Here is a 25851-nt window from a genome sequence, read left to right as displayed (position 1 = left end):
TGTTGCAGCGGGTGTTGTGGGGCGAGGTGCTGACCGATGTCACGGTATTTTACTTTGGAATTATTGTGCATTACACAGCGGTGTTGATTCTTCTCCAGGCGGCTTTGTTCTAGACTGGTAACAAAGGTTGAGCAGTTAAGAAGATATGCGGCACAAACTTTCCTGTGAAATAATGGCCATGAGAGGGAATCAGGAATAAGAAAGAGGGAGAGATGCGTGTCATTAAGTGTGAAAGAGGGCCAGTGAAAGAGGGCGGGGAAAAAGAAGCAGAACATAACGAGTGAGACTTGGGAGAGGCCAGGAAAGTCAGGAAGAGAAGCAGAACATAACGAGTGAGACTTGGGAGAGGCCAGGAAAGACAGGAAGAGAAGGCTAAAACGAAAACGACCCACATCATTAAAGGGGAGAAAAGACACACGGCGAGAGCAGGACAAAAGTGAAAGGGTGCAAAGAAATTGAGAGAGGGTAGTGATAAAGCACACGAGAAAAGGGAAACGGAGCAGGGACAGGGACGAAAGGGGAAAAGAATCTCAAGCCGCAATGCCTTTGGGCCAAGTTCACGCTATATAACACTATACAAACACAAAATATCCAGCCACATTCTGCAAAGACCCAAGCATAATTAGGGCCGGCTTTAGCTCTGGTGCTTCCCGGTGCGACAATCACTTTTGGAACCCCCACATCCCTGGACTGCCTCCTCGGATTCTCTCACTTCCACCTGTAAAAGTGCGCCCCTCATCTCTCATATCATAAAATATTGCTAAACACCGTGCCCCCTGAGGTCACCGCACCCTCCTCCACAGGTCAGCGCCCAGAGCAGCCGCACCAGTTGCACTGCCCTAAAGCCGGCCCTGAGCATAATTAAAGCAGGCTCTTTATATAAAAAACATCTGTATAAATTTTTTTTTTTCACAACAAAATTTTATTTAACCCCTTCGACGCTGATGACGAGCTGGGCTCGTCATGAGGTAGCCTCCTCCCACGCTCATGACGAGCCCAGCTCGTCACGTAAAGTGCGCTTTCGCAAATCTCAGTGTACGGGCGGAATTCCGCACGCATGCGGTTAATGATCAGAGAAGCATATATGTGGCTCTCCACAGTCGGGAGAGTGCCACCAAATATCAAGACATGTTTCTGCATTATCACAAATCTCAAATAATGACACGGGTAAGGCAAACCTTCCTCCCTAACCCGTTGCACGTGATCATAGTAAACCTTCATCACTTGGTCTTAATGTGCCCGGTACTGTGTACCTCCTTAGGTCTGCGGGCCACTCGCCTCCTGCCATTCATCCTCCTGTTCTGACGGAGGGTCTAGGAGCAGTCCCCTATACTCCGCCCACCTTTTCCAGATCTTTATAATGCTTACGGGGTCATCCTCTGGCCTCAAACACCGGGCGCTCCAGCCCCATAAAGTAGTCTAAGCCAGCCTTCCATGCACACAGTGGGGGGCTCGCACTCCCTTCCATGCCCGTGCCAGGTCCCTCTTGGCCACCACCAGTCCCAGCAGTAAGAGATGGCGCTTGTACATATTCCACCCCCCCCCCCCCCCCTACACCCTTCAGTACATGAAGAATCCCTAATCGAGGGGTGCGGGGCAGGTCCCATCCCAATACCTCAGACAAACAAGTCCAGACACCACTCCAAAATCTGGTAAGGCTAGCACAGGACTACACAGTATGCAACAGCGTACCCCTTTCATCTCCACAGCGCAGGCACTCTGGGGACACAATCAGGCCTGCCTTCCACAATCGCTCCCGGGTGTAGTAGGCTCTGTGTAGGTATTTGAATCGGATGAGACTGAGTCGCATCGCAATGGCAGTGCCACGCGGGGACTCCAGAGCCTCCCTCTAATCATCATCGTCCAAGGGTCCAATGTCTTTCTCCCAGGCGTCTCTAAGGGGAAGTAGGGAGGAGGAACAGTGAGTGACTAGGGTTTGATAAATTCGGGACACCTTCTTATCGCCGAGGTCTCCCATGAAGATTTTCGCCTCCACCGGACTGAATTCCGGCAGCGACTCCAAGCCAGCAATGTTAGATGCCAGCGCATGGTGAAATTGGAGATAGTGATTGAATTGGGTCGTGGGCATATGGAACTCAGTCTGGAGCTCCTGGAACGATTTCAAGGTGACCCCGGACAGTACATGTCCTAGTGACGAGATCCCGATGGCATCCCATCCACCGAACCCAGTCAAAGAGGCCAACCCGGGAAGCCGTCCATTCTGCCACAGCGGAGTCTCCGCCGTAAGCCTGCCCCACCAGCCCATGCGACGCAGCGCCTTTTGCCATACAGCAAAAACCACACGCGTGACACATGGGAGCTTTCTTCGTAGTTTGGCCGCGTATAAAATCGTGTGTAGTGTGCTGTCACCCATCAGTGAGCGCTCCAGGGCATAAGCCGGGTCTCCCCTATCCCCATACCACCATTCATAGAGTACAAGCAGGTGGGAGGCCTGATAATAAGACAGGAGGTCCGACGTGGCCAAGCCACCACAATACGTGGACAGGAAGCAGGTCCGCATCACTACCCTGGCAGCACCCCCAGCCCTCAGGAAGCAGCCCAGGACCGAATTAACCTGCCGAAACCACTGGGGAGCGATAAGGTGTGGGTGGTTCTGCAGTTGGTATAGGAGGCGCGGAAGCGCGACCATCTTGAAGATCGCGGATCGACCGAAGATAGTAAGGGGCATCCGGGACCACGTCTTAATATCTGTCTGGACCCTCTCCCACACCGGGACCACGTTACGTTCCCAAGCAACAGCCGCGGAGTCTGAGAGGAACACTCCCAGATACTTCAAGCCCCCCACAGCTACCTGCAACTCAGACGCCCAGGAGTCCGCCACACTTCTGCCACCCAACACTCACAAGGTGGATTTACGTGGGTTGAGGCGCCCGAAACCTCCCCGAAGACACGCATAATCTCCAAGACTCGAGGGCCCGATCTGTTTAAGTCCATAAGGAAGAAGAGGACATCGTCTGCATATAGTGCAATTCTATCCGTGAGTGCACCGCCCCATTCAAAGCCCCGCATCTGTGCGTCGATACGCACCCAGGAGGCCAGGGGCTCCATAGTGAGCGCGAATAGATATGGGGAGAGCGGGCACCCCTGGCGGGTCCCCCCCCTGCCGATGGAGAACTTCTCAGATATCGCACCGGAGATACGCACAGATGCCGTGATGTCAGTGTATAGTAGTTTGATGTAGGAAATAAACACCGGGCCCAGGTTGAGGCGAGGCAGGAGAGCGAACAGGTACGTCCAGCTGACCGAGTCAAATGCTCTGTCTATATCTGCTAGAAGTAGAGCTGCCCTCTCCCCCGTGTCCCCCACTGCATCAATCGCTGCCTGCGCCCGCCTGATATTGTGCCGCGTCGCCCTATGTGGCATGAAACCGGCCTGGTCCGGATGGACCAAGTCAGTCACATATGGGAGAAGGCGGTTCGCCAAGGCCTTAGCCAGCAGTTTAGCCTCGATATTGAGCAAGGATATTGGGCGATATGAGTCCTATCTGTCCGGGGGCCTGCCGGGTTTTTGGAAGACCACAACTTCGGCGTGTCGCCAGTCAGCAGGCAGTCTGCCCTGCGACCGCGCCGCCTCCAGTGCACGTAGGTAATGGGGCCCCAATTGGAGTTGGAATCGTGTATAAAATTCACTTGGGAAACCACTTGGCCCCGGTGCCTTCCCTGTGTTGAGCTGTCCCAACGCTTCTCCCAATTCTTCCGCCGTCAGGGGAAGGTCCAGCGCTGCCTTGGTCTCGTCAGAGCCCGCCTTCGGTGGCAAGTCTCCAATGAATTTATCAATCGCGTCCGCCGATAGACAGTCCCGCGGGGCATACAGGTCCATATAATACTGGGCAAAGTGCGCCGCCGGGTTCATGATCGCCACTCCTTCCCCATCGGTGAGACCCGGCAGCGAGTGCGGCTGGACAGTATATTGGCACAGCCTATGAAGCATGGTACAAGACTTGTCCCCCCCACTGAGACTCTACTGCGCGTGGCCAGCCACGCTTGCCTGGCCTCATCGATCAGCACAGACGCATACGACTGCTGTGCCTGCAGGAGCAACCTCAATGCCACATCACCCCCCCCCCCCCTCCCTGGCACTGTTCTTCTAGAGATTCCACCTGTATGGCTACCGCAGTGATGGCTTCTCTACGCTCCCGACGGGCCGCTGCACACCATGCGATATCTATCCCCCCTAATCGTGGGCTTCATGGCCTCCCAGACCACCACTGCGTCTATATCTTCCACTAGATTCTCCTTCCAGTAATGTGCAATCGCACCCCGCATGTGTTGGACGAAGCCGGCCTGCTGAAGGTGCCACGAGGACATCCTCCACCGGAATGGCTGACGTTTCGTAAGCAGTTCAATCCTGACGGCTACTGGAGAGTGGTCAGACAACCCTCTAGGCAAGATCCCAGCCTCCCGCACCCTATCCAGGGACGCGCGGGGCACAAAAACGTAGTCCAGGCACGAAAAGGAACCATGTACAGCCGACACATAGGTGTATTCACGGGCCTTAGGATGCATATGACGCCACAAATCAACCCAGCCCATTCCCTCCACCATCGCATTCAACCGGGTTGGGGCAGCAGCTGTCAATACCCCCTGCGTTCGCCGACGATCCATACACACATCCATCACCTCATTCCAATCACCTCCCAGCACCGCCAAGGACTCTGGGATATCTGCCGACACCGCAAACAGTTTCTCGGACAAGGACCACTGCAAAGGCGGAGGGGCGTAGACACTCCCAAAAACCACAGGTTCAGCACCCACCATCCCTTTGATGAAAACGTATCGACCCTGTGGGTCTATCCATTGTTACTCGTGGACATAGGCCAACCTAGGCCAACCTGCGATGCACCAACACAGCAACTCCCCTGGACCCCCTGGAAAACCCGGCATGATAGACTTGTTGGTAACCAAACCTCTGCAGGCTAAGCACCTTTGTCCCCAGCATGTGTGTTTCCTGCAACAATAATACATCAGCCACCTCCCTCTTCCCCATCTCCGAATCGCCCCCGTTTGATCTTGTCAAGCATCCCCCTGACATTCCAAGTTATCATACGCATGGACTCCCTGGGGAGCCCTTGGAGTGGTGCGTCAGCCATAGTCAAAGGTAGCAATCGTGGCAGAACCCTGGCGCCACACCCAGGCACACAGCACCATCATTGGCAAAGCATAAAAAATCACGTGCAATTCCCCCCCCCCCCCCCCGAACCCCCAAAAAACAACGGCAGCCCCTCTGCCCAACGTGCCCCAAACTATACCCACCCCCCCCTCAGCCCCTTGCCCTCCACCCCTATACCTCATGGAACTCGGAAGTATCTGTCGCGGCATGGGCAACCTCGGGCCCAAAACAGAGCGCCCAAGGCCAACCATACCAATGGATCCCAACTACCCTTGTGAACTATAGAAACTCCTCCCCCCCCCCCCCCTTCCCTAGACAACTCCCACTTACGTAGGAGGCAGGTAGCCCCTGTACCGGAGCACCCCGAACCCTTCCCCACACATAGTACAACAAAAATCCAGCCTTAGCAGTATACTCAGCAGTCAATCTTCGGTACAGTGGAACACTGCGGAGCGGCTCCTCTCCAGCCGGAGTTCATGGTAGACGTTTGAGGGTATATGTCCCCACAGCCTGTCAGCGGCCTCTCCCAGAGTGATCAGAGTCAGTAGGTGCAGCAGAAGGAGATCCACTGCGAGAAGCGGATCGTTTCCGAGATCTTGACTTCCTATCCCTTTTGGTCCTGGCAGTCTGGTCCCCCCGGTCTTGCGACGGCACCCTCGAACGTCCCGGGTTCAATTCGGGTTGATCAATCTGTATTAATTTTTAACATGGCTTTTCTACCTTTGCATGTTTAACTATCAGTTCGGATCATTACAGCAGCTTTAGTATTTTCGTACGAGCCAGGATGTTAAAATTCTGGTTGAACTAGTAACAAACAGGCCAGGTGGCCACCCTAGGCAGATCAGGTGTTGTGGTTCTTGGGTTAATTTACTTCGAGGCAGCCCGGCCAAACAGCAGTGTTTCTAGCTTTCACCAATGTTACTCTACAAACTTTACAATGCTAAATATAACAAATTTCTCCAGTAAGACTAAGCAAATGGCGATCCATGAAAGGGATGATCCCGGGATGTGGGCGACTTTTCTGGGGGCGAGTGTCCGGGCCTATTGTGATCCCAATCTGACCCTGGCCGGCAGTGGCCACCCTTTGCCAATGGTGGCAAGATGGGGCCGTGTGCCCCTGCTTCTGATGATGGAGCTGCGCTGTGTGATACTTTCTTACAGCACCTGCAGGCAGCGGCTCGTTCCTGGTACTTCGCCCAGCTGTCGGGACTGATTCCTGCAATCCACGTTAGCGCGAGACCCGCCACAACATACGCGCAGGATGTGTACGTTTAATGAGGACCGGAGCACATGAAACCACTTACTGCTGTACACAAACAGGGGGCGTTCACAAAGCGCGGGGCTTGGGATAAACATGCTGAAGGCCGCAAATGCTTTCGCGAGATGATATAAACTAAATCCAGAGAGTTAACCCGGCGCACTGCTAGCATGCCCAAGCATTCATCTTGTCAATTTCCTCAGGGCAACATGCCGCGTACAGCGAGGGTTATGAATGTGGAAAATGAAACTGCACGTCCGGCCTGAGGGGCTGTGCCCTCCCCGGCTCCTGCCTGCCTCCTGCCGCCCCTGCCTCCCCCTGGAGCTGATGTGCGTGCGGCGGAGGGGAGGGGGTGGTCGCCGGAGGCGCTGGCACTAAATAGAGGCGTCTGCACGGGGGCAGAGCTGACTTTCAAAGGCACCGGATTGACAGAAGTGGGGCACGGGAGACTGGGTGCAGAGCAGGAGATAAGAAGTCGCTCGAGCACACCTTCTCCAGTTTCCTCACTAGGCCAAGCCATCAATAGTACAAATGGAAGAGGAGACTGGCGTGATGGGAAGGTGGCAAACCAGCAACAACTTAGAAAGGTAGCATACGAATACCAAAGAAGAAAAACGAGACGAGTAAAAGACGAGCGGGAAAGGCATGGACAGCGGGCGGTGGGGGGGGGGGGTGGCGGGAAAGGCACGGACAGCGGGAGGGGGGGGGCGGGAACCATCAAAGCACTCACCGGGACTTCCGTCGGCGGTCGGCCGCAGAATGACCAGACGAAACGTACAAAAAAATAAACCCCGCCCACCACCGCATGACTATCAGAAAAGGGTGGAGAGGGAAGAAATCGCGGGAACGCCCACGAATCTGGTCCGGCCATGACGGACAGATCTCTGTTCCAATGGCTAGCCTCCATTTATGGAGCTAGCTAATGGAACAGAGGGGCGGATTCCCAAGCCACTATTATTCTCATTAGGTTTTCGCCTGCGCAGAAAAGCTGCGCTCTTTCGACGAGGCGAAACCTAAAAAGGGTGAACAAATTGTTCCCAAATGGCATTTAAAAATATGGACAATTCACTGCGAGTCTCCCCTTTTGTAGTAATAATACCTTGGTGCTCTTCTCTCACAACTGCCGAACTTCAGCTGTCCATGAACAACAGATTACATTCTCTTTGAAAATGAGTTTCTACCTGCACATCCGTAAAAACTGACTGCTTTCACGGTGCTCTGCATTTCAAGGGCTTTCAGAAACTATTAAGGGACTATATATAAATGGGGTACGGGGGTCTTTAACTATTCCTGCATCACCAAGAAAAAGAATTGGATATATTTTTTTTAAATGTATTTATTAGACTTTATGCTATTCTCTTGTTGCCCGTGTGGTGACTGACATTTACCGTGATTCAGTAGTTCTAGTAATGCATTGTAACCTTGCACAAAAGCCAGGGCTGGTATTTTGAAGGGGCGTGTCATCTGCTGGAAGATTTCTGACTTTTCAAGGAAATGTTTGAATCCAGGAAACTCTTTACTAAAACAATAATTCCGAATATTTTGGTTTTAAGTCTAATTCGAATCTGCACACCTTGCCTTGGGCATGATCTTCGGACTACTGTCTTACTACTTGCACTCTAATGTTGTGGAGTGTGTGTGTTTGTTGTAGTTTGTGTTTTTTTTTTTTTTTTCACTTTTTTGGCAGATCCAAATCGCAAGCCATTCATGAGAAAGCAAGATGGCCGCCTGGTAGGAGCTCTAGTCCGGAGCTCCTAGTGCTTGGGATCCCCCCATGGAATTATCCCGGATAGCACCCATCTCCGCCGAGCAAAACAAGTAACTGGATTCATAACAAGTAACATGTTTAACCACAAGTAACTGGATTTTAAAAGCCCTGCAACACTCACCGGAACAGCAGCAGCGGAGCCCTGGTCGGTGGGGAGAGCCTGCTGTGGATACGGCTGCGGCTCGGGCGCTGCACATTGGAGGAGCTGGAGTCCGGGATCGCCTGGAGAGGTCGGGCGGCTGAGGGACGCGAATAGGAGGAGGGCTCCCGGGACAGCACCGGACCTGTGGGGGCGCCACTGGGGTCTCGCACCGCTGGCCTCGTCTGGAGCTGAACGTGAATGCTGTGCTACCCACGGGAGGGATACCAACCATCTGTGGCCCCGCCCGTCACCACCAGAGCTGAGGAGGGCTCCCGTGTCTGCACCGGACCTGTGGTGGTTCCTCTGGTGAGTCTGGGGTGGCGGGTCGCGCCTAGAACAGCGCACACATCCATCGGGCACCGGCTGCGGCAGTGAGAGCGGATCTCTGGTCTGGGCTCGCCGCGGACCCGACAGCCAGAGGAGATTGTCGCTGCTGCGCCCCCCCCCCCCCCCCCCTGTAGAGATCGAGAGGGTCGGTTCCGCTGGGCATGACCGGAGCTCACCCCCGGGGGTCTCCCAGCATCACCGGTTGCAGGCTCGAGCCGGGTGAAAGGACGGGCACCGGGAGCATCAAGGCTTGCCACGGACGGGACGGCTGGATCAGACTTCTCAGCCAGGGGAGACATCGGCCATTCCCCGCGCCACCCCTGCTACCGCCAGGAGTCGACTGGCACGGAGTTGCAGCCTGAGCAGGGGTGCTATGCTATGAGTGGCCGCCTGAATCACTAAAAGGTGTGTACACATTAGTCTTTTACTCTACTGATCATTCATGCCCTCTCTCTGCCCGGACTGATCAAGTTTTAGTTTTCTCCTTACAAGGGCATTTGCGGCGACGTGGCAGAGTCTCTTTTGTTAAAAATGGCGGGGGCTATAAACTTGAGTAATCGCACCACTGCCCAGATGACCATGAAGATGCATACCAACTCGGTCAGGGGTCACCTAAACTGTGATAAGGTTCTCTCCTCCTCACCAAGCAGCAACATGGAAGCAGCAACATAGAAGATGGACCAACTCGCCCATTAATAGAAAGGGAAACTGAACTAGCTAAATCTAGCAACAACAGACAAAGGACTTATACTCCTGCCTCCCTATTCTCTATTTTGGCGGCCATCTTAGACTAGTCCGCCACTTCGGTGGCCTTCTCAGACCAGTCACCCTCATTAACTAGCTTTCCCTTATTTCTCGTTTCTATTCTCTATGCTTTTCGTTTTATAACCTCGTGCACTTTTATTGCAGTATTATACTTCATATTATATTTTAGATTTGTCTATTGCACCTATATTGGTTCCAGTATATCCTTAGTATTTTATTCCTATTTGTATGCTGTATTTTTTGTAAGCTGCACCCACCTCACTTTTATCTCTATTATGCACTGATTGCTACCTCATATATTTTGCTCATTCTTGTAAGCTGCACCCATTCACTTTCTATTCCTGAATTACACCAATGCTACCTCTTACAGTCTGTTTATTCATTTTTGACCATTCACTAGTGTTACTTTGGGTCCATTTAACTGATTGCTACCTCATATTCGTGGATTGCACTGACCTCTACCTCTTATACTTGTGGTCACTCACTAGTGTCATTCCTTGGCCTTGTAACTAGTGGCTGACAGTTTTTATTGTCGTCCTATCTCCTACACCCAACATCACAGCCTTTCTAAAATGGAGCTCAACGGCAAGCACACTTTTAGAATTAACTATCCCTCCACTCTCACCAAAAAAGCCACTAAACGTTTTAAACAACTTCTTGAGGTCGCACCCTGAAACACCCTTTGCCGACGCCTACTTCTCACCGGGCAATGGAGCCCTGAATACTGATATCATCTTCCACACCTCACGCAGAGCCCAATGGAGAAAAACGTTCCTATCCCTACTCGCTGTCTCCTCCACCAGGAAAACAACTCATGGCCTAACCCTCTCTATCACACCTTCCCACCTCTTCCCTGGCAGGACTACCATTACTATCTACAATAACGAGATTGTCCTAATTCAATCCACGGACAAGAACTTGGAACTACTAGACAACCTGTTCCCCAAGTTCAAAGAGCACCTTTCCAAGCTGCGGACCCCCACCCAGAACTCCACCAGCACTATCACCCCTGACGTCGCAGCCCCCACCTACAACATGGCCCACCTGCTGTTAACGCCCCACACTCCCCAAGGACAGTCACAAATATCTCCACCTCATATACTAGCCTCCCCTCTAACATGACCCCTCTTATTCCCACTCATACCCCCTTCATCCCTCTCCCCCCTGACATAACCACTCTCACCCACAGCACGCCACCATCTGAACACACCACCATTCAGAGTTTATCCACCCCCCCCCTCTCCCATCCCCCCCACGGCAGACACCTCTCCCTCCCCACCCCCATCCACGACACTCTCACCCTCCCAACAAAAGATACAGAACACACCGCCTCCCTTACCTTAGCATCCCCCTCTCTCCCACCTCCTATTCTCAGCCCTCACTACCCTCCCGTCTCCCCCACTGTCTTCAGCCTTCACTCACTCTTCTACTCTCCGGCACCGTCTCCCACTGACGTCACTACCTATGCCTCCCACCCACCGCCTGCTTCACCTACTTCACCCACACCCCTCGCTCACAAACACGCCCACACTTTGAATGCCATACCACTCATTCGCACCGCAGAACCTTCCAACAACGCTAGTATATCCCCCCTCGATACCCTACCCGCTTTCCAGCGCACTACTCAACCATTCACCAATAGCTCTCACCACCAACCCCATCCCCATTGCACCTCCCGACCTGACTTTATCCACCCTCCAACAAGTCAAAGAGGATATTCTACAAATCAAAAAAGATGTCCACGCAATCAAAGACCTTCTCTCCTCACAGCCCAGCCTACCTCCCACCATCCCTCGACCCTAAAAACGACGCACCCTCCCTACATACCCTCGCCTCCGACGACACCCGCGCTGGCCGACTATCCCCGTTCGCAACAACTCCCACCGCCCCGTCGTGTCCTCAACCCATTGTCGGACCGCGACCTATGCTCTCTCCTACGCTCTTATGGCCCAGGTCCGGTAAAACACATATCCAACACACACATCCCCATACCCACAATTCTTACAAACCCTCTGAGGCTCCCAACACTCAACAACAGAGGTTCCGTCCCTAACAACCTCAGAAAAGTTCCCCTCACACTAGAAAGCTCGACCACCCTTCTCTCTCCCATACTCATGCATCCTACTCAACTGCAGATCAGCCCAGAGACACTCCTCTGACATCGCTGATCTCGTCTCAGCTAGGGATCTGGACCTAGCCTTTCTAATGGAGACGTGGCTTACTGAAACCTCTACCCCGATTATGGACATACTAGTCGTCCCCCCCCCCCCCCCCCCATTATCACATCATTAGGCTGGACAGGTCTCCTGGCAAGACGGGCGGGGGAATTGCTTGCATTTTTAGGAGCAACCTCTCCGTTACTAAAGGCACCGCCCCCTCCCTTTCCTCCTGTGAACTCCTCTGCCTCGACATCACCAGCGAAGTCAAACAAGTTTGTGCTTTACATCTCATCTATCACCCGCCTGGTGACAATCTCATATTCACCCAACAACTCATGGACATGATCACTTCCAACGCCGGTCGGCAGACCACCCAAGTCTACCTGGGTGACTTCAATCTCCACTGGAACGATCAGAAAGACACAGTGGTGAATAGTCTCAAAACTCTCCTTAATGCGCTTGACCTCACCCAAATATGCGATAGACCAACACACGACAAAGGCTCGATACTCAATCTCATCATTGCCAAAGAACTCTACACAACTGGAGGCGATTCTACCCTGCGATTGATCAGATCACCACATTATCGCCTTCTTTATCAATGAAAAAGTTAAACCTAACCCGGCTCAACCAATCAAATCTAAAACTTGGAAAAGAGACATGAAGAATCTTAACCCCTCTACCCTGCCTCCCCACATCGGCAATCTCCTCCATCCCCCTTCAGGTGCCTCGGATGTTCAATCACTGATCGACCACTACCTTGACTCTATGAATACAATAGTCAATGAAGTCGCCCCCCTGCAACTGAAGAGTCTCCACCAAAATTTCTAACCCCTGGTTCGATGATAGACTCAATGACGACAGGCGTACTATGCGAATGGCAGAGCGCACCTGGAGATCTGACCCTTCAGCACTGCACCTCAAAAGGCTTAAGAACAAGAGAAATGCCTACTTCAGGAAAATAAAGCGCACAAAGTCGGACTTCTTTAGCCGCCAGCTGGACCAAGCAAAAAACAGGCCAAGAAAGCTGTTTGAACTAATCAAGACCCAAACAAAGTCACAACCCTTACAATCAAACAGCACAACAAGCGACACCCCACACTGTGAAGCCTTCTCTGCTTTCTTTAAGCTAAAGACTGACAACATAAGAAATGACCTCATCATGGATGTAAGCCGATTCCCCAACCACACCAGAATGGCTAACACTCAACCTAAAAACAAGGCAACTTGGCTGTACTTCGATACCTACTCGGAAGAAACAATACACAAACTGCTCTGCACCTTAAAGCCCTCTAATCACCTCACAGACCCTCTACCTGCTAGTGCTGTAAAAGACTTCATCCCCTCGCTCCTCCCTCTCTGGACCAAAATCGTCAACAGCTCTCTGCAGCAAGGCCTCATTCCAGACTCCCTCAAGGTGGGGCAAGTCACGCCTATACTCAAGAAACCTACAGCTGATCCGTCTGACCTAAACAATTATCGGCCCATCACCAATATCCCCACCCTGGCCAAACTGCTGGAGAAATGTGTCCAACTCCAACTAACAAAACACATTGACCAATTTGACCTCCTCAACCCTCATCAATCAGGCTTCCGAGCGAAACATAGTACGGAAACAGCTATGACACACATTATTGATGACGCCCTCCAAATTCTTGATCGCAATGAGTCCTGCCTCCTCATCCTTCTTGACCTCTCGTCAGCATTTGACACGGTCAAACATGAGAACTTGCTGGAGCTGCTAAGCACTAGAATGGGTCTATCGGGAACTGTTCTCAAATGGTTTTCGTCCTTCCTTCACAACCGGTCTCAGAAGTTCAAGATCGACAATGTGCTATCTACACCTGTGCCTGCAGATCTAGGGGTTCCACAAGGATCCTCCCTCTCCCCCACACTGTTCAACCTCGTCATGGAACCGCTCGCCACCTTGCTCCAAGCTTCCAATGTCCAATTCCATATGTACGCCGACGACACAACTTTACCTAAAACTACAATCCCCGGAAGATATCAAACATCTGAATTCCACGCTTATTAACACTCAATCTTGGCTGGCCGATAATCACCTCAAACTAAATGCTCTGAAAACTGAGTTCCTACTCATCTCACCCCCGGCGAAAATATCCATCACCCAAACCTGGCTCAATAACCTTACAGCACTCAATGTCCAACCTACAATCGTGGACTCGGCGAAATCCCTAGGCGTCACTCTCGACGCCAAGCTCAACATGCAGCAGCACGTTAGCAAAGCCACAAAAGCAGCTAATTTCCAAATCAACACACTGAGGAAAATTAAACCCTTCCTCCCTGCCGAAGACTTCCAAACTGCTGTACAAGCTTTAGTCATCCCTCGAATAGACTACGGAATTGTGGCCCTCAGCGGACTCCCACTATCCACAACAGCACCCTTAAGAGCCTCCCTGAACGCTGCCGCGAGACTCATTACTGGATCAAGAAAGCATTCGCATATATCCCCAGACTTAAAGTCTCTAAAATGGCTGCCTTTTGAAGCCAGAATACAGCTAAAAATTGCAGTTATGACACATGCGGCCGTGCACCACAATGCACCAAACTACCTCGCTCAAAATTTGTCTATATCAGGAGGTTCGAGATCCAATAGAAGTACAAAAAATCTACTCCTGAAACCTCGTAGATTCCGGAAAGAGAAAACATACAAGCGCTCCTTTTCAGGAATGGCACCCAGGATCTGGAATGCGCTCCCCCCCTGAAACCAGGCTTATCTCCTCCACTGCACTCTTCAAGAAAGAGGTGAAAACCATCCTTCTGGCCAAGATCTCCTGAACCTCATAGGTGCTGGATCAGAGACTCTGCATTGCTTTGTACCACTGTTCACATTGTCCTTTGGCACTATACCTCTAGGATACACGCTGGTTTACTGATCCACTTCCCCGTTGCCCTCACTCAGTGTTCTCTCTATACTATAACACTGGTATAAGCCATCCACACACCCAAGGTGTACCTGAACACCCCTGTAGTGGGATCAATGACTTGTGCTGTCTTATATTACTTGTTTACCTGATTGTATATTGATGTTTTATGTATGCTATTATTACCATGTTAATGACTATTACACTGCTCCCATTATCTCTGTTCATTCCCACTGCCCCTACCCTGTCTATGTGAAGCGCTCTGATATCTGTAAGGATCTTGTTCGCGCTATATAAAACTTTGAATAAATAAATAAATTCATTATCGTGAACTTTGTATAATATCCTAGATATAACCAATTTCAAATGGGTGATCACTAAAGTGGTTTCACCTGCCCCTAAATGTAGTAGAAAAACAAAGGGGTTATATGCCATTTTCTGCTGTTCATATGGTAAGTGGAGACTGTTTTCTAGCGTTAGTAGATTGTACCAGCAGACTTATCACCCTGTTGACCCCTTTAGAATATCAACTGGGGGGGGGAGGGACCCTAGAGAGCATGCTAGATGCCTCCCAAAAAGTAGATACTCTCTTCAGGAACACTGTCTCATTATAGTGCACCCAGGAGTTCCGAAAGATGTTGTTCTAGTGTCTTAAGCTGCATAAAGAAAGTTATGCCCGATTTTTCGAGAGGTGAGGGCATCGGATACACAATATGTAGCTTCAATCAAGAAGAACTTTCCACAAATATACGGAACAACCTAATGACTTCCTTAAATTGAATACTACCTGGATGTCACGTAAACCTGAAAGTCCAGGGTTTATCTGAAACTCAATCCGGCAACAACTGAATTTGTCCTTAACAGAGGAACGCTGAATCACTTCATTCATGAGTAGACACCCAACGGATACAACTCTCATGACATCCTTAGCCAGATCCCTCGGCCTTCTGATTGAATCTCAACCCCATCTGTCTTAAAATCTAATCCATAATGTCCCAGCATGGTTTCAGGCTGCATTGGCTAAAAATAGTTCTTTTTTTTTTTTTTTTTTTCTTTTCTCTTTCTTCGTCTAATCAGGTTCGTATACAACCATCCTTGATCAGGCCATTGCTAATTCTCTGGCATATAGCCTGCTATAATTGAGTAGAACTCCTCTTGTATTCATCAGGATGTGCCCTTTCCAATAACTCTGGGTGGGGTAGCTGAAAATAGGCTAACCACCCTCCCACCCCACCCCACCCCGCCCTCTGCCCCCGGTGTGTCCAACTTCCCAATTATCTATACAACCCAATAGCCACCATGCTTTCTGTAATACATCACTTAGTAGCAGTGATTCAACAACTCAGTAGTTTTAATCACTCCAGTTCAGTTTCTGCACAACATGTCTGCCCAGGGGTGTCCATATCACTCTCCCACTTCAGGAGTGCCCCGTCTATATATCCAAGGTGGACTCTGCATCTGACTCAACCTCTGGAGATTGCAGCGCCACCACTAAGGCTGATTTTTTCCAATGCGCTATTATATCCCGCTTAGCCAACAGGAATCCCAGGTACAGAAACTTACTCGTGATCTTCTGTTTTGGGGTATGCGGAAACCAATGCAGTAACCGGGCACCCATCCCAGGTTCGATCTGTATGTAATGCCGGACAATAGTTCCGTCACTGCCTCCCAATACCTACTCAGTTGCGGGCAGCCCCACATCATATGACAGAATTCTGCCCCCTCCAGGTGGCACCGCAGGCACTGGGCAGTATCTACTTTCAAATACTTAATTATCTTAATGGGATGAGGTACGCTATGTGCAATATAAAAAAATGAATCCGCTGGAATCTAGTACTCTGCCACGCCCTCCTAACTATTTGGGTCCATGCCTTCTCAGGAATCTCCTTGCCTAAGTCCGCCTCCCATTTCTGTTGCAGCCCCCTCAACGGTTCCATTCCCTCTCCCACCATACGCCTATATAGGAACGTGACCGCCTTGAATGTCCCCACTGCCATCACTACGTACTGATATGCCATAGTCCTCCGGGGTTCCGCAAGACCCTCCATCCAGTGCCTTTGTACCGCAGCCATCAATGCGGAGTGCAATAGATAGTGCTCCTCGTGGGAGTCCAATCCTATTCTGCAGGGCTTGGTAAGTCAACAAGGACCCATTCTCATAGATCTCCTAGCATCTGTACTCCCAATGCCTCCCATTCGGCCAATGCTGTCCAATCTCTGGTGCGTATGGCCGATCAATTCCAGCCTTGCGCTGGCTCCGGTTCCAGCATAGTCTCAATGTACGCTCCTCATCAGTGAGCGTCCCAAGCTGCAATCTTTGCTGAAGCACAATGAAGGACCACACATGGCGCTGTATCAATTTTCACTCCGGACCCCTTAACTCAATTGCGACTGCCTGGGTGAGGCACTGCAGCTGGGCTGCTAAGTAATAAAGTTCCAGATCCGGAACTGCCAAGCCCCCTTCAGCTCTTGATCGCATCATGGTGTCCAAAGCCACCCGCAGTCTACCATTTCACCACAGAAACCCTCCGATCATGGAACATAGCTGCCTGAAATAGGATCCCTGTATCCATATCGGCAGCGTCCTGAATAAATACAACAACCGGGGGAACGCCACCATTTTCAGTAAGGCTACCCGCCCAGCCACAGAGCGGCAACGTACTCAAAGTTCTTCTCTTCTATGCTCTTTGAAGGCTGTTGCTCTATTGACGGAGAGCTTATTATTCGCTGCTCTCCTAGAGCCCTGGTCTCCATTCGGAGCATTTCTTTGAGTAACCGTTACACAATCACCACTCAGAGTTGGAGTTCATCCGCTTCCATGGGTTTGGGGGGTGGGGGGGCGGGGGGGGGGGGGGGAGAAGCACTTCCCGCCAAAATCTGCTTCGAAGTCCCTTGTCCTCGAAGTTACTCCACTAACTGTGACTTAATGTGTTTTTTTTGTTTTTTTTCCCTTCTATATTCAACCTGTTCACAGTATTCTAGTCTTATGTTGTCTGTTGCTGTGTATAGCATTGTACTGCCATTTGTGAAAGTTCATGCTTTATAAAGGCCCAAATAAAAACCTGCACTGTTTTTGTAATTTCATTTTCCCATTATTTTTGTACATACGCCCATGCCTGGCTGGGAAAAGAAGTGGCTGTTACTAAATAAAGTCCAATGTATTGCTCCTGCTAGCTACGGTTTTCCCTGCATTTACTATATGCCGTGGTGTATCAGCGCTTCCTTTTATTTGCTTTAATATGTGCCTTCTCTCTGCAGCCCATTACCCTCCTTTTGTTGGACATCACTCCCATGATGACGGCGATGGAGGGTGTAGTAATGGAACTTGAGGACTCTGCTTTCCCACTGCTGAGAGGTAATTCGTGAGTTGCAGAAACGTGTGTGTGTGGGGGGGGGGGGTTATTTTTGTGTTTTTTACAGAATTTTGGGAAATGTTGCAATTGGAGCCAAGCCAACACATTGTCTGGCATGTTAAACACTGAAGAGCCTACCACCAGCACTGCATGTTCAGCACTCCATCACTGGCCTATCTGTTCTGATCTGGAGTGTGCATCCTAAAGAAGCAGGTACAGCTCAGTTATGCACGAGTAGTTTTATTCAAAGGTCAGGAGTTCTAATCTCTTCCCCTCCATGCAGTAGGTACTTCATCCACCTAGAAAGCTTACACTTAATCATGTCCAGATAGACCTCGATCATTGTCAAAACACACCAAGCACAAGATATTGCCATTTGGGAAGCTAGCGACCCACTTACATATGACTAACTCATAAATCATTGCCCACATGGATGGCTACGTGCACAGGATAGGTGGAGTGGAACTCCTATTTATCATATGTTTGCCAGAACATGGGGAGCTCAGTAATGCGCGTGCCTAGTGTTGGCCACATTTTGATTTGAATGTTTGCTGCAGTCTTTTGGAGTAGGCCTAGTTGAGCCGTCTAATCAAAGCTGTGGCCAATGCGAGACTGATCGGAGGCAAGTGTACCATGGTGCTTCCTTAGGATCTGCACTGGATGCAGATGAGGTGGTGGGGAATGAGTTAGCTGGACAAAATATTCAAATCTTTGCCCCCATGTAGAGTTTACAGACTATTAGACCACATATTATCCATCTCCCCTCACCTGCTAGTTGATCTTTCTTAATATTTGGTTTTTGTACTCCTGGTTTCATCTTGGCTTTCCAAACTTTCTGCGTTTCAGGAAGGATTACGTCCTTTAGAAGGGCTCAAGCATACATGTAAAGGAAACCATCCATGTAGAGTAGTCTTTTGGGTTCAGCAAGCCAATCTTTTTGCTCTGGCTTCTGGAAAGTGTGAACTCTAATGGGCAGAAATAAATATGATATATATATATTCGCTTCAAATTTCCTTTTCACTCCTCAAGGAAAAAGATAGCAGCACTCGAGGATAAGGGTGTCCACATATTTTATTTCGTGCAGGAGCTACATAGACTCGTTTCGGCGTGCTGCCTTCGTCAGTGTGTGAAACAATCGATCTCGAGCATGTTAAAGTTTTTTCTTTCTCTCTCTACATGTTAAAATGGACATAGACATAGGACATTAACCCTTCTATGACACTGTGGGCGCCATTTTGCAGTGATGTTATTAGTTTCTTTTCAGTGCATCAACTAGGCAACATCTATCATGCCTACAGATAGGTGGCAGTTCCGCATCAGAGGGTATAATTATATTATAATGCAATTACATTGTTGTTAAGCCGTGGATCGGCTTCTGTCCCATGTTCTACCATAGCCCATGTAGATATGACTTAAAAATACACTGAGACAAAACAACTTTTTCAAATCAAAAAGATGCAGATCAAAATATCAGAATCCACAAAAATTCGATTAGTGCCAATTCTAGGCAATACATACTCTAGTCCAAAACGTCATTAATTTTCCCAAGAAAACTAATATGAACTTCAAAAGTCCAAGTGGAACTTCTGAGCAACAACTTGGCTCTAGGCGGCCAGCAGAATTACAGCAGATTACTCCCATTCATGATAGTTTATACGGTGTTGGGTAATTCATGTCCAACAGAGCTCTCAAAATCACCAAATACAGGTTTACAGCTATGTATATCATTGTTCTCCACTATACTGATATATACATATATACTTATATACACGTGTTCAGAATTTCATATAGATGTTACTAAGCAAATTGCATACTACAATTTGAGCAAATTTCGCAATTCATATCAATCACAGTCCAACATTATTTGCCCAAATGAAAAGCCATTTCTTCACCGCTGTTTAAACCTAGATGATGTTTAGTGGATAGGTCCATGATGTACCTGGACTCAAGTCTACGTAATCGTTTAAGTCTATCTCCACCCTTTACACTTGATTGAATAGTGTCTAGACCGAAATACTGTAACTGGTTTCGGTCTCTGTTGTGTGCCTCTGCGAAATGACGGGCCACCGGATACGATGGATCTGCCTTGTCGATGGCCCTCAGATGTTCCAGTATTCGCAGTTTCAGCTGGTTGATAGTACTGCCGATGTAGCGAAGGCCACATGGGCACACCAAACAGTAAATTGCAAAGGGGGGTACTACAGGTAATGAACTTTTTTATGTGCATCGTTCTACCTGTGTCTGGTATGACATATGACAGGACTCGCTTGCTACCCGAGCAGGCTTTACATCGCCCGCAAGGAAAAAAGCCCCTCATTTCTTTCAGTGTGTTATTTCTTGGTGGTGGTTTCTCAAGATGACTGGTAACTAATAGGTCCCCCAGTGATCTAGCTTTGCTGAATGTTACCAGTGGGTGGGCGGGCAGGTCCTCACTGAGCACATTGTCTCGTTTTCTAGAAGTTCTTAAACACTTATGTACATCAGATACTGCAATCCATTATTAAAACCTAAATATTGATTGCTCATATAGGAGGATAGCCCTCTTTGTCAAGGAGACATCCGATGAGTATGTAAATGTAAAAGGGGGTGGGCTGGTATAAAATGATTTCCTTGTAGTAAACCCGTAGCTCATTTAAACATCTGTTTAACCGTTGTTAAAAAACAAACATTTACATCTGGATACTCCGCCCAACTATTTTCTACTCTCTGTGCTTTTTGTGCAAGAAGTGATGGAGCCCTGTCATGTAACATCTGATCTGCTTTCGGGCATTGTTTGGAGACTGAAATCTGTAGTCATTCCTAGCAGCAGTGTTTTGACACTATTGGGAGCAAACCATTGTCTCTGGTTAGCGAATTAGAGGGGCGCCTAAGAGCTCGTCCTTCTTGACCCCTTGGTGGCTCGTGAAGCATTCTGGCCTCCGTTTCTGCATTTGTCATTAATGACTTGATGAATTTCAATGCCTGGGTACCCGACGGGTCCTCTTCCTTTACACCAGTCACTATTAAAGTCTCTTTTGAGCACGGCTACTTTTTGTTTCCGGGCACACGTTTGTCCACAGGCAATTCATGGAGGCCTCTAGCTTCGTCTGGGATTTTCAATTTGTGTAATTGTTTTGTGTTCTTAACTAATTTGCCGGGTGATTCTGTACTCCTGAATTCAGATGATACGCCGTCTTGGCCGTAGACTACATCCGATACTCACTGTCTAGGTATTTTCTGATCCTTTACCCACTTGAAGACGGGGAGCAGTTAATTTCAGGTAAGAGGTGGAACATTGTAATTTGTTTGATTACATTTATGCTGCCCATTGGTCTCTTGGCACAGGTCTTGTAATTTGTTACTTTAGTCGCTGTCGTTTTGGAAAGGGATTGAATACCCATTTCTACTGTGTCCTTTGGATGTTTCAGGAATTAATTCCAAAACGTAGTCCTTGCTCAGAAAAGGCTCTGCCTTCCTTGGATTTCTGCTTCAGTCTTTGTGTATATTTAGTAGCCTTTTATCTGAGTTTTGTAGTATTCTTGACCGTTTATAAAGGAAGTTCCAATCTGCAGATTGTTGTCCGGCCAAGTTGTGAGTACACCTGCATATCCAGCATTCTGATGTAAAGAGGATGTTCTCTTTAACACAGCAGGTGGATAGCTCTGCTTTTATCTGTTTCATGTTGTCTCCTGTCCAACCCAGAGAATGGCCGCTGTGCTGTGGGCTCCCTGTAAATAGTTGATCTCTACTTCAGTGATTCGTCTATATAAAGATAATTATGATCTGTTCTACTGTGAAGCTTGTTTAGGAGGGGGGTGGTTAGGACTTTTCTTTCAGCCGCTGATACATTACTGACTTTCACCCTGGACACCCTTGTCTGCCTGATGCATTGTAAACTTTAATGTAATTTTTATAGTCTGCCAATCGTCAGTCCTTCAAAAGTGCAATGAATTGCATCCTTTTCTCTAACCATGGTACAGACTTCGTGGTTTCAAGGCGCTCTTGGATTTCCACTAAGGGCAATTTCTCCACATTTTCTCTCTATCAGAGGGCAGCATTTGCTGGAAGCACTGAAGCATTGGGCTCCAGAAAGCATGGCCACACCACACCACACTGAATAATCAAATTTGGTATTTTAATTGGAATAAAAACGTCAACAAATCTGATCATTGATTCTGGCTCTGCTGCAATTGACTAGCTCCATTTTGACATCGGATTTGGCCATTTGTTTCAGCTAGAAGTGCAGAGATTGCATCTACTTTCTCCCCCTAGTTCCATTAGGATATGAAACCAGAATTTTTGCACAGACCCACTAGTGGTATATGTTTCAAGAAGACTAGCAACGCTGCTTTTTCACAAGTATTTGATCCCGTGCGCAGTATTGCCTCATCGGTCTCCTTTCCTTCCATCCTTTTCCAAATGCAGTTCTTCCTTTATCATAAAAACAATACAAAATGAGGTGTTTCATTGTGTAGCCGGATGGTAAAAGGGTAAACTTTTACGACCACCTAAGTTTGGTTTTTTAGTAACATCTGATGAGCAGAAGCCCACACAACATAAGGACCCTTGCTGTGGTTTTTAGGTTTTGCCTGGCGAAAAGATGCGCTCTGCGCATCTTTTTCGCGCAGGCGAAAACCTGATGAGAACTGTAGTGTGGCTTTGGGTCGGCCCTCGTCATTCATTGGCTGGCTCCATAAATGGAGCCTAGCCATTGGACGAGGGGCCTGTCAGTCAATGCCGGACCAGATTCGGGGGCGTTCCCGAGATTCTTTGGCTTTTGCCGATGTCACGCGACGTCAGCCGAAAGCCGGGAACGCCCCCGAATCTGGTCCGGCATTGCCGGCACTTCTGCGTCTCTCCACCCCCTCCCGCTTGTTGCCTGATGATGGCGCTGCGTCTCTCCTCCCCCTTTCCCGCCTCCTCCCGCTTGTTTCCTGATGCCCGCCTTCCTTCTCCGGCCGTCGTGTGCACAGCCGTTTTGCCCGTGAAGGTCGAGCACGAGCAGGTCAGGCGCTAAGTCTTGGGGAGGGCCCCCCCCCCCAGGAGGACGGAGTTGAAAGGTAGGAGGCTGGCTTGCAGGTTACGGAGATGGGGGCTGGGTAGTTGATGCCCCTTGGTGTCAGGGGGTTGAGGATCGGAGAGTGGCGTAACAAGATGGGAGGGGCTGGTTCTTGGTATTGGGGGCTCTGTTTTCGAAGGAAGGCACAGCCTTCGTGCATCAAGCGTGCGAGTAGCAATAGCAAATGGAACGGTAAAGTCACATACGTACCAACGCATAAAAATACAGCCCCAAAGGTAACTCACATACAGGGATTTCACAGGCCATAAAATGGCCCATAAGCTACATCACTCTTTGAGCTCCTCGAGGCTGACAGAGCAAGTCGCAGTTCATTGATTTGCCTTAATTTACAGCGCGTAGAAATTTGCTGTGAAGCGCTATACATTGTGGCCACCTCGCGCAGTTTGCAGCACTTGTCCCTTAGCACGCAAGTAGGTTGCATTCAGAAAGAACAAATGCACGTGTATAAATAACTGGTTCGGTACTAGGCCCTTAGCGTTCTCGTCTAAATAGTTTAAAATTTAGCACAGGATAGACAGAGCGGTGGAGGAAAGAAGGGGGCATGTGGGGCCTCAGGACGGACATGTGGCAATGAAGAACGAACAGGATACAGGAGGCAGCGAACGGTACATGATGGGGGGAGGCGGCAGGTGTGTAAGTGGCAAAGGAGCGAAAGTATAATAACGGCGCAGGGGGCGGCAGAGGATGTGAGGATGGAGGGAGGCTGGGGGGTAGGGCTCTGGGCGGGCAGATACAAGGCTCTTGGCAGTGGGGATACGGTGGGGTCTGAGGGGCTAGTTCCGCGCGCAGGCGAGGACATTGCAGAGTTTTCAAGTATGGTGACAAAGGCATCGCGCCCAAGAGAGGGTCGGCTCGATGTCAGGTGGGCAGTTGCGCACGTCGGAATTGTGCAGGGTTACCATGGTGCTCGGGTAACAAGAATAACAGCAGAGGGGCGAGGCCGAGCACATGAGAGTAGGTGTGAAGGATGGGAGAAGTGGGCCTCGGGAAAGGTGCGCAGGGAAGGGCGCCGGGGAAAGGGTGCCTGCTTGTGAAGAGTTGGGGCGCGCAGGGGAGGTTCGGGAATGCGTGGTTCTGGTCGGGAGCAAGAGGGGGCACCAATGCAGGCAGCTAAGGAAGATACAGCGGAGGGGGTAGGGACAGGAAAGGGGGAGTCATCACAGGAAAGGAATTTGTAAGGCGAGGACAACAGGGAGGGCCGCTTATGGTACTAAGGGCGGGCGAATTAGTGGGGAGGCGGGGCGGAGCCGGCTCAACAAGGCATGGCAGTGAGCGGTAGATAAGGGTGGCGGGGGTTGGGGGGGGGGCAGGGGTGCAGGGAGCTCGAGAAGTGCCGGCAAGGAGTTCGGGACATCACCCCCCCACCCCCCCACCCCCCCGTAGTCAAATAAGGAGGCATGGGTCAGCCCTACGGGGATACAGAACAAGTGGGTAGATAGGGGGCTCAGGGGGGGATTGTTCGTGACAGACGTCTGCCTCTCAATGACTGAGGGAGGGCTCAGTAGGAGACCAAAAGGTGGATGGGCGCAGGGCGGGCGGCGGTGGGACCCCGGACTGCGGGGGTTCAAAGGAAGGAATGCTGGGGGGCGGGTTGGAAGGACGGAGCGGTGGACGAAAGTCAGGGGTGGCGGGAGGGTCCACGGCTGGACTGTAAGTGCAGTTTCAAGGAATCGGGATGGGTATGCAAGAGCTGCCGGCAGAGGTCTTGGTGGCGGCCCCACGGAGTGGAAACGTCATTCGAGTAAGAGGGCAATGTCACCTCTTAAAGATAATAACAGTAAGGTAGAGAAGGAAGGTGCGGATTGACTATGGGATGCGCAAGAACGTACATTCAAAGATAGCGAAAAAGGGCGCCAACGAGGTAGCCATGGAAGAGGCATAAGGGGTCGGGTTGCAGGGTAAAGGAGGGATGAATTTGGTTGGGGGGAGGGGGCCTACAAGGAGAATGAAGGTAGGGTAATAAGGTTATGGGCGCGGGATAGGGAGTCACAGTCTGGTGCCATTCGAAAAATAGACCTCCGATGCAAAGAGAACAGAAATAAGAAGAATTATACATGTGTAGCGACAGCATATCGTTTGCTTGGCACTCGTGGTGAATAGACACTAAAGGTATACTACAAGAATTAGGCATAGATTGTGTAAACGTGGATCGTGGTGGCAGAGTGGATCGAGAGAGTGCGGTGTAATGGGCGAGGATGTGGCGTAATGGCCAGGAGGAGAGTACATCATTGTCTTTTGCTGGCAATGCGTACGAAGTACGCATGCGCTAGCAAAATCCTTATGTTTCTCTGTTTGGGTCGGGTATCCGCCCCCTCCTCGCCCCCTCCTCTCATTGGCTAGCTCCATAAATGGAGGCTAGCCATTGGGAGCCGGATCTGTCCGTCAAAGGCCGGACCAGATTCGGGGGCGTTCCCGACATTTTTTCCCTCTCCGCCTCTGCGATGTCGTCATCGCGGTGGTGGGCAGAGGTTTTTTTTTTTTTTAAATTTGGTTGTTTTTCCCATTACGCGGCTGACCGCCGCTGGAGGAAGTCGAGGTGAGTGTTTGTTAATGAATGTGCATCTTCGTCCCGGTCCCGGTCCCGCTCCCCCCCCCCTCCCCTCCGCCCGCAGCTCCTTCCGTCCTGCTCTTCCCCCCCCCCCTCCGCCCGCAGTCCTTCTTCGTCCCGGTCCCGCTCCCCCCCTCCCCTCCGCCCGCAGCTCCTTCCGTCCTGCTCTTCCCCCTCCCTCCGCCCGCAGTCCTTCTTCGTCCCGGTCCCGCTCCATACACCCTGATTGGCCGACAGATGAACTGGGCTCACTGGCCCAAAAACTGGGCTACCCCTGCTGCACCATAATGACCATCATAATTTGTTTGCCTTGCCGCCAACTCGCCAGCTACCACCACTAGGGAGACTGAATGAGGCACTCGACTACTGTATTTACTGCCTGTCTTCTCCAGCTGGACGCTGAATACTAGTTTAAAAATAAGCACTGTCAAAGCCAACTGTTCTAATCTTTGGAACCT

The 25851-nt window shown here is 50.2% G+C and overlaps 1 protein-coding gene across 1 annotated transcript in view; it reads left to right on the top strand.

Annotated features, from left to right (window-relative positions):
- The window catches only part of MDH1 (malate dehydrogenase 1), a 103500-nt gene that overhangs the window by 12287 nt on the left and 65362 nt on the right, over positions 1-25851 (top strand). Inside the window, exon 3 of the mRNA XM_078649434.1 lies at positions 17692-17788. Within this exon, the coding sequence (XP_078505560.1) occupies positions 17692-17788 (97 nt within the window). The remainder of the gene's footprint in view (positions 1-17691; positions 17789-25851) is intronic.

Source organism: Lissotriton helveticus, chromosome 6, assembly GCF_964261635.1.
Source record: "Lissotriton helveticus chromosome 6, aLisHel1.1, whole genome shotgun sequence".
Lineage (NCBI taxonomy): Eukaryota > Metazoa > Chordata > Amphibia > Caudata > Salamandridae > Lissotriton > Lissotriton helveticus.
The sequence above is the reverse complement of the archived record's forward strand: the minus strand, read 5'-3'. Positions and strand labels throughout refer to the sequence as shown.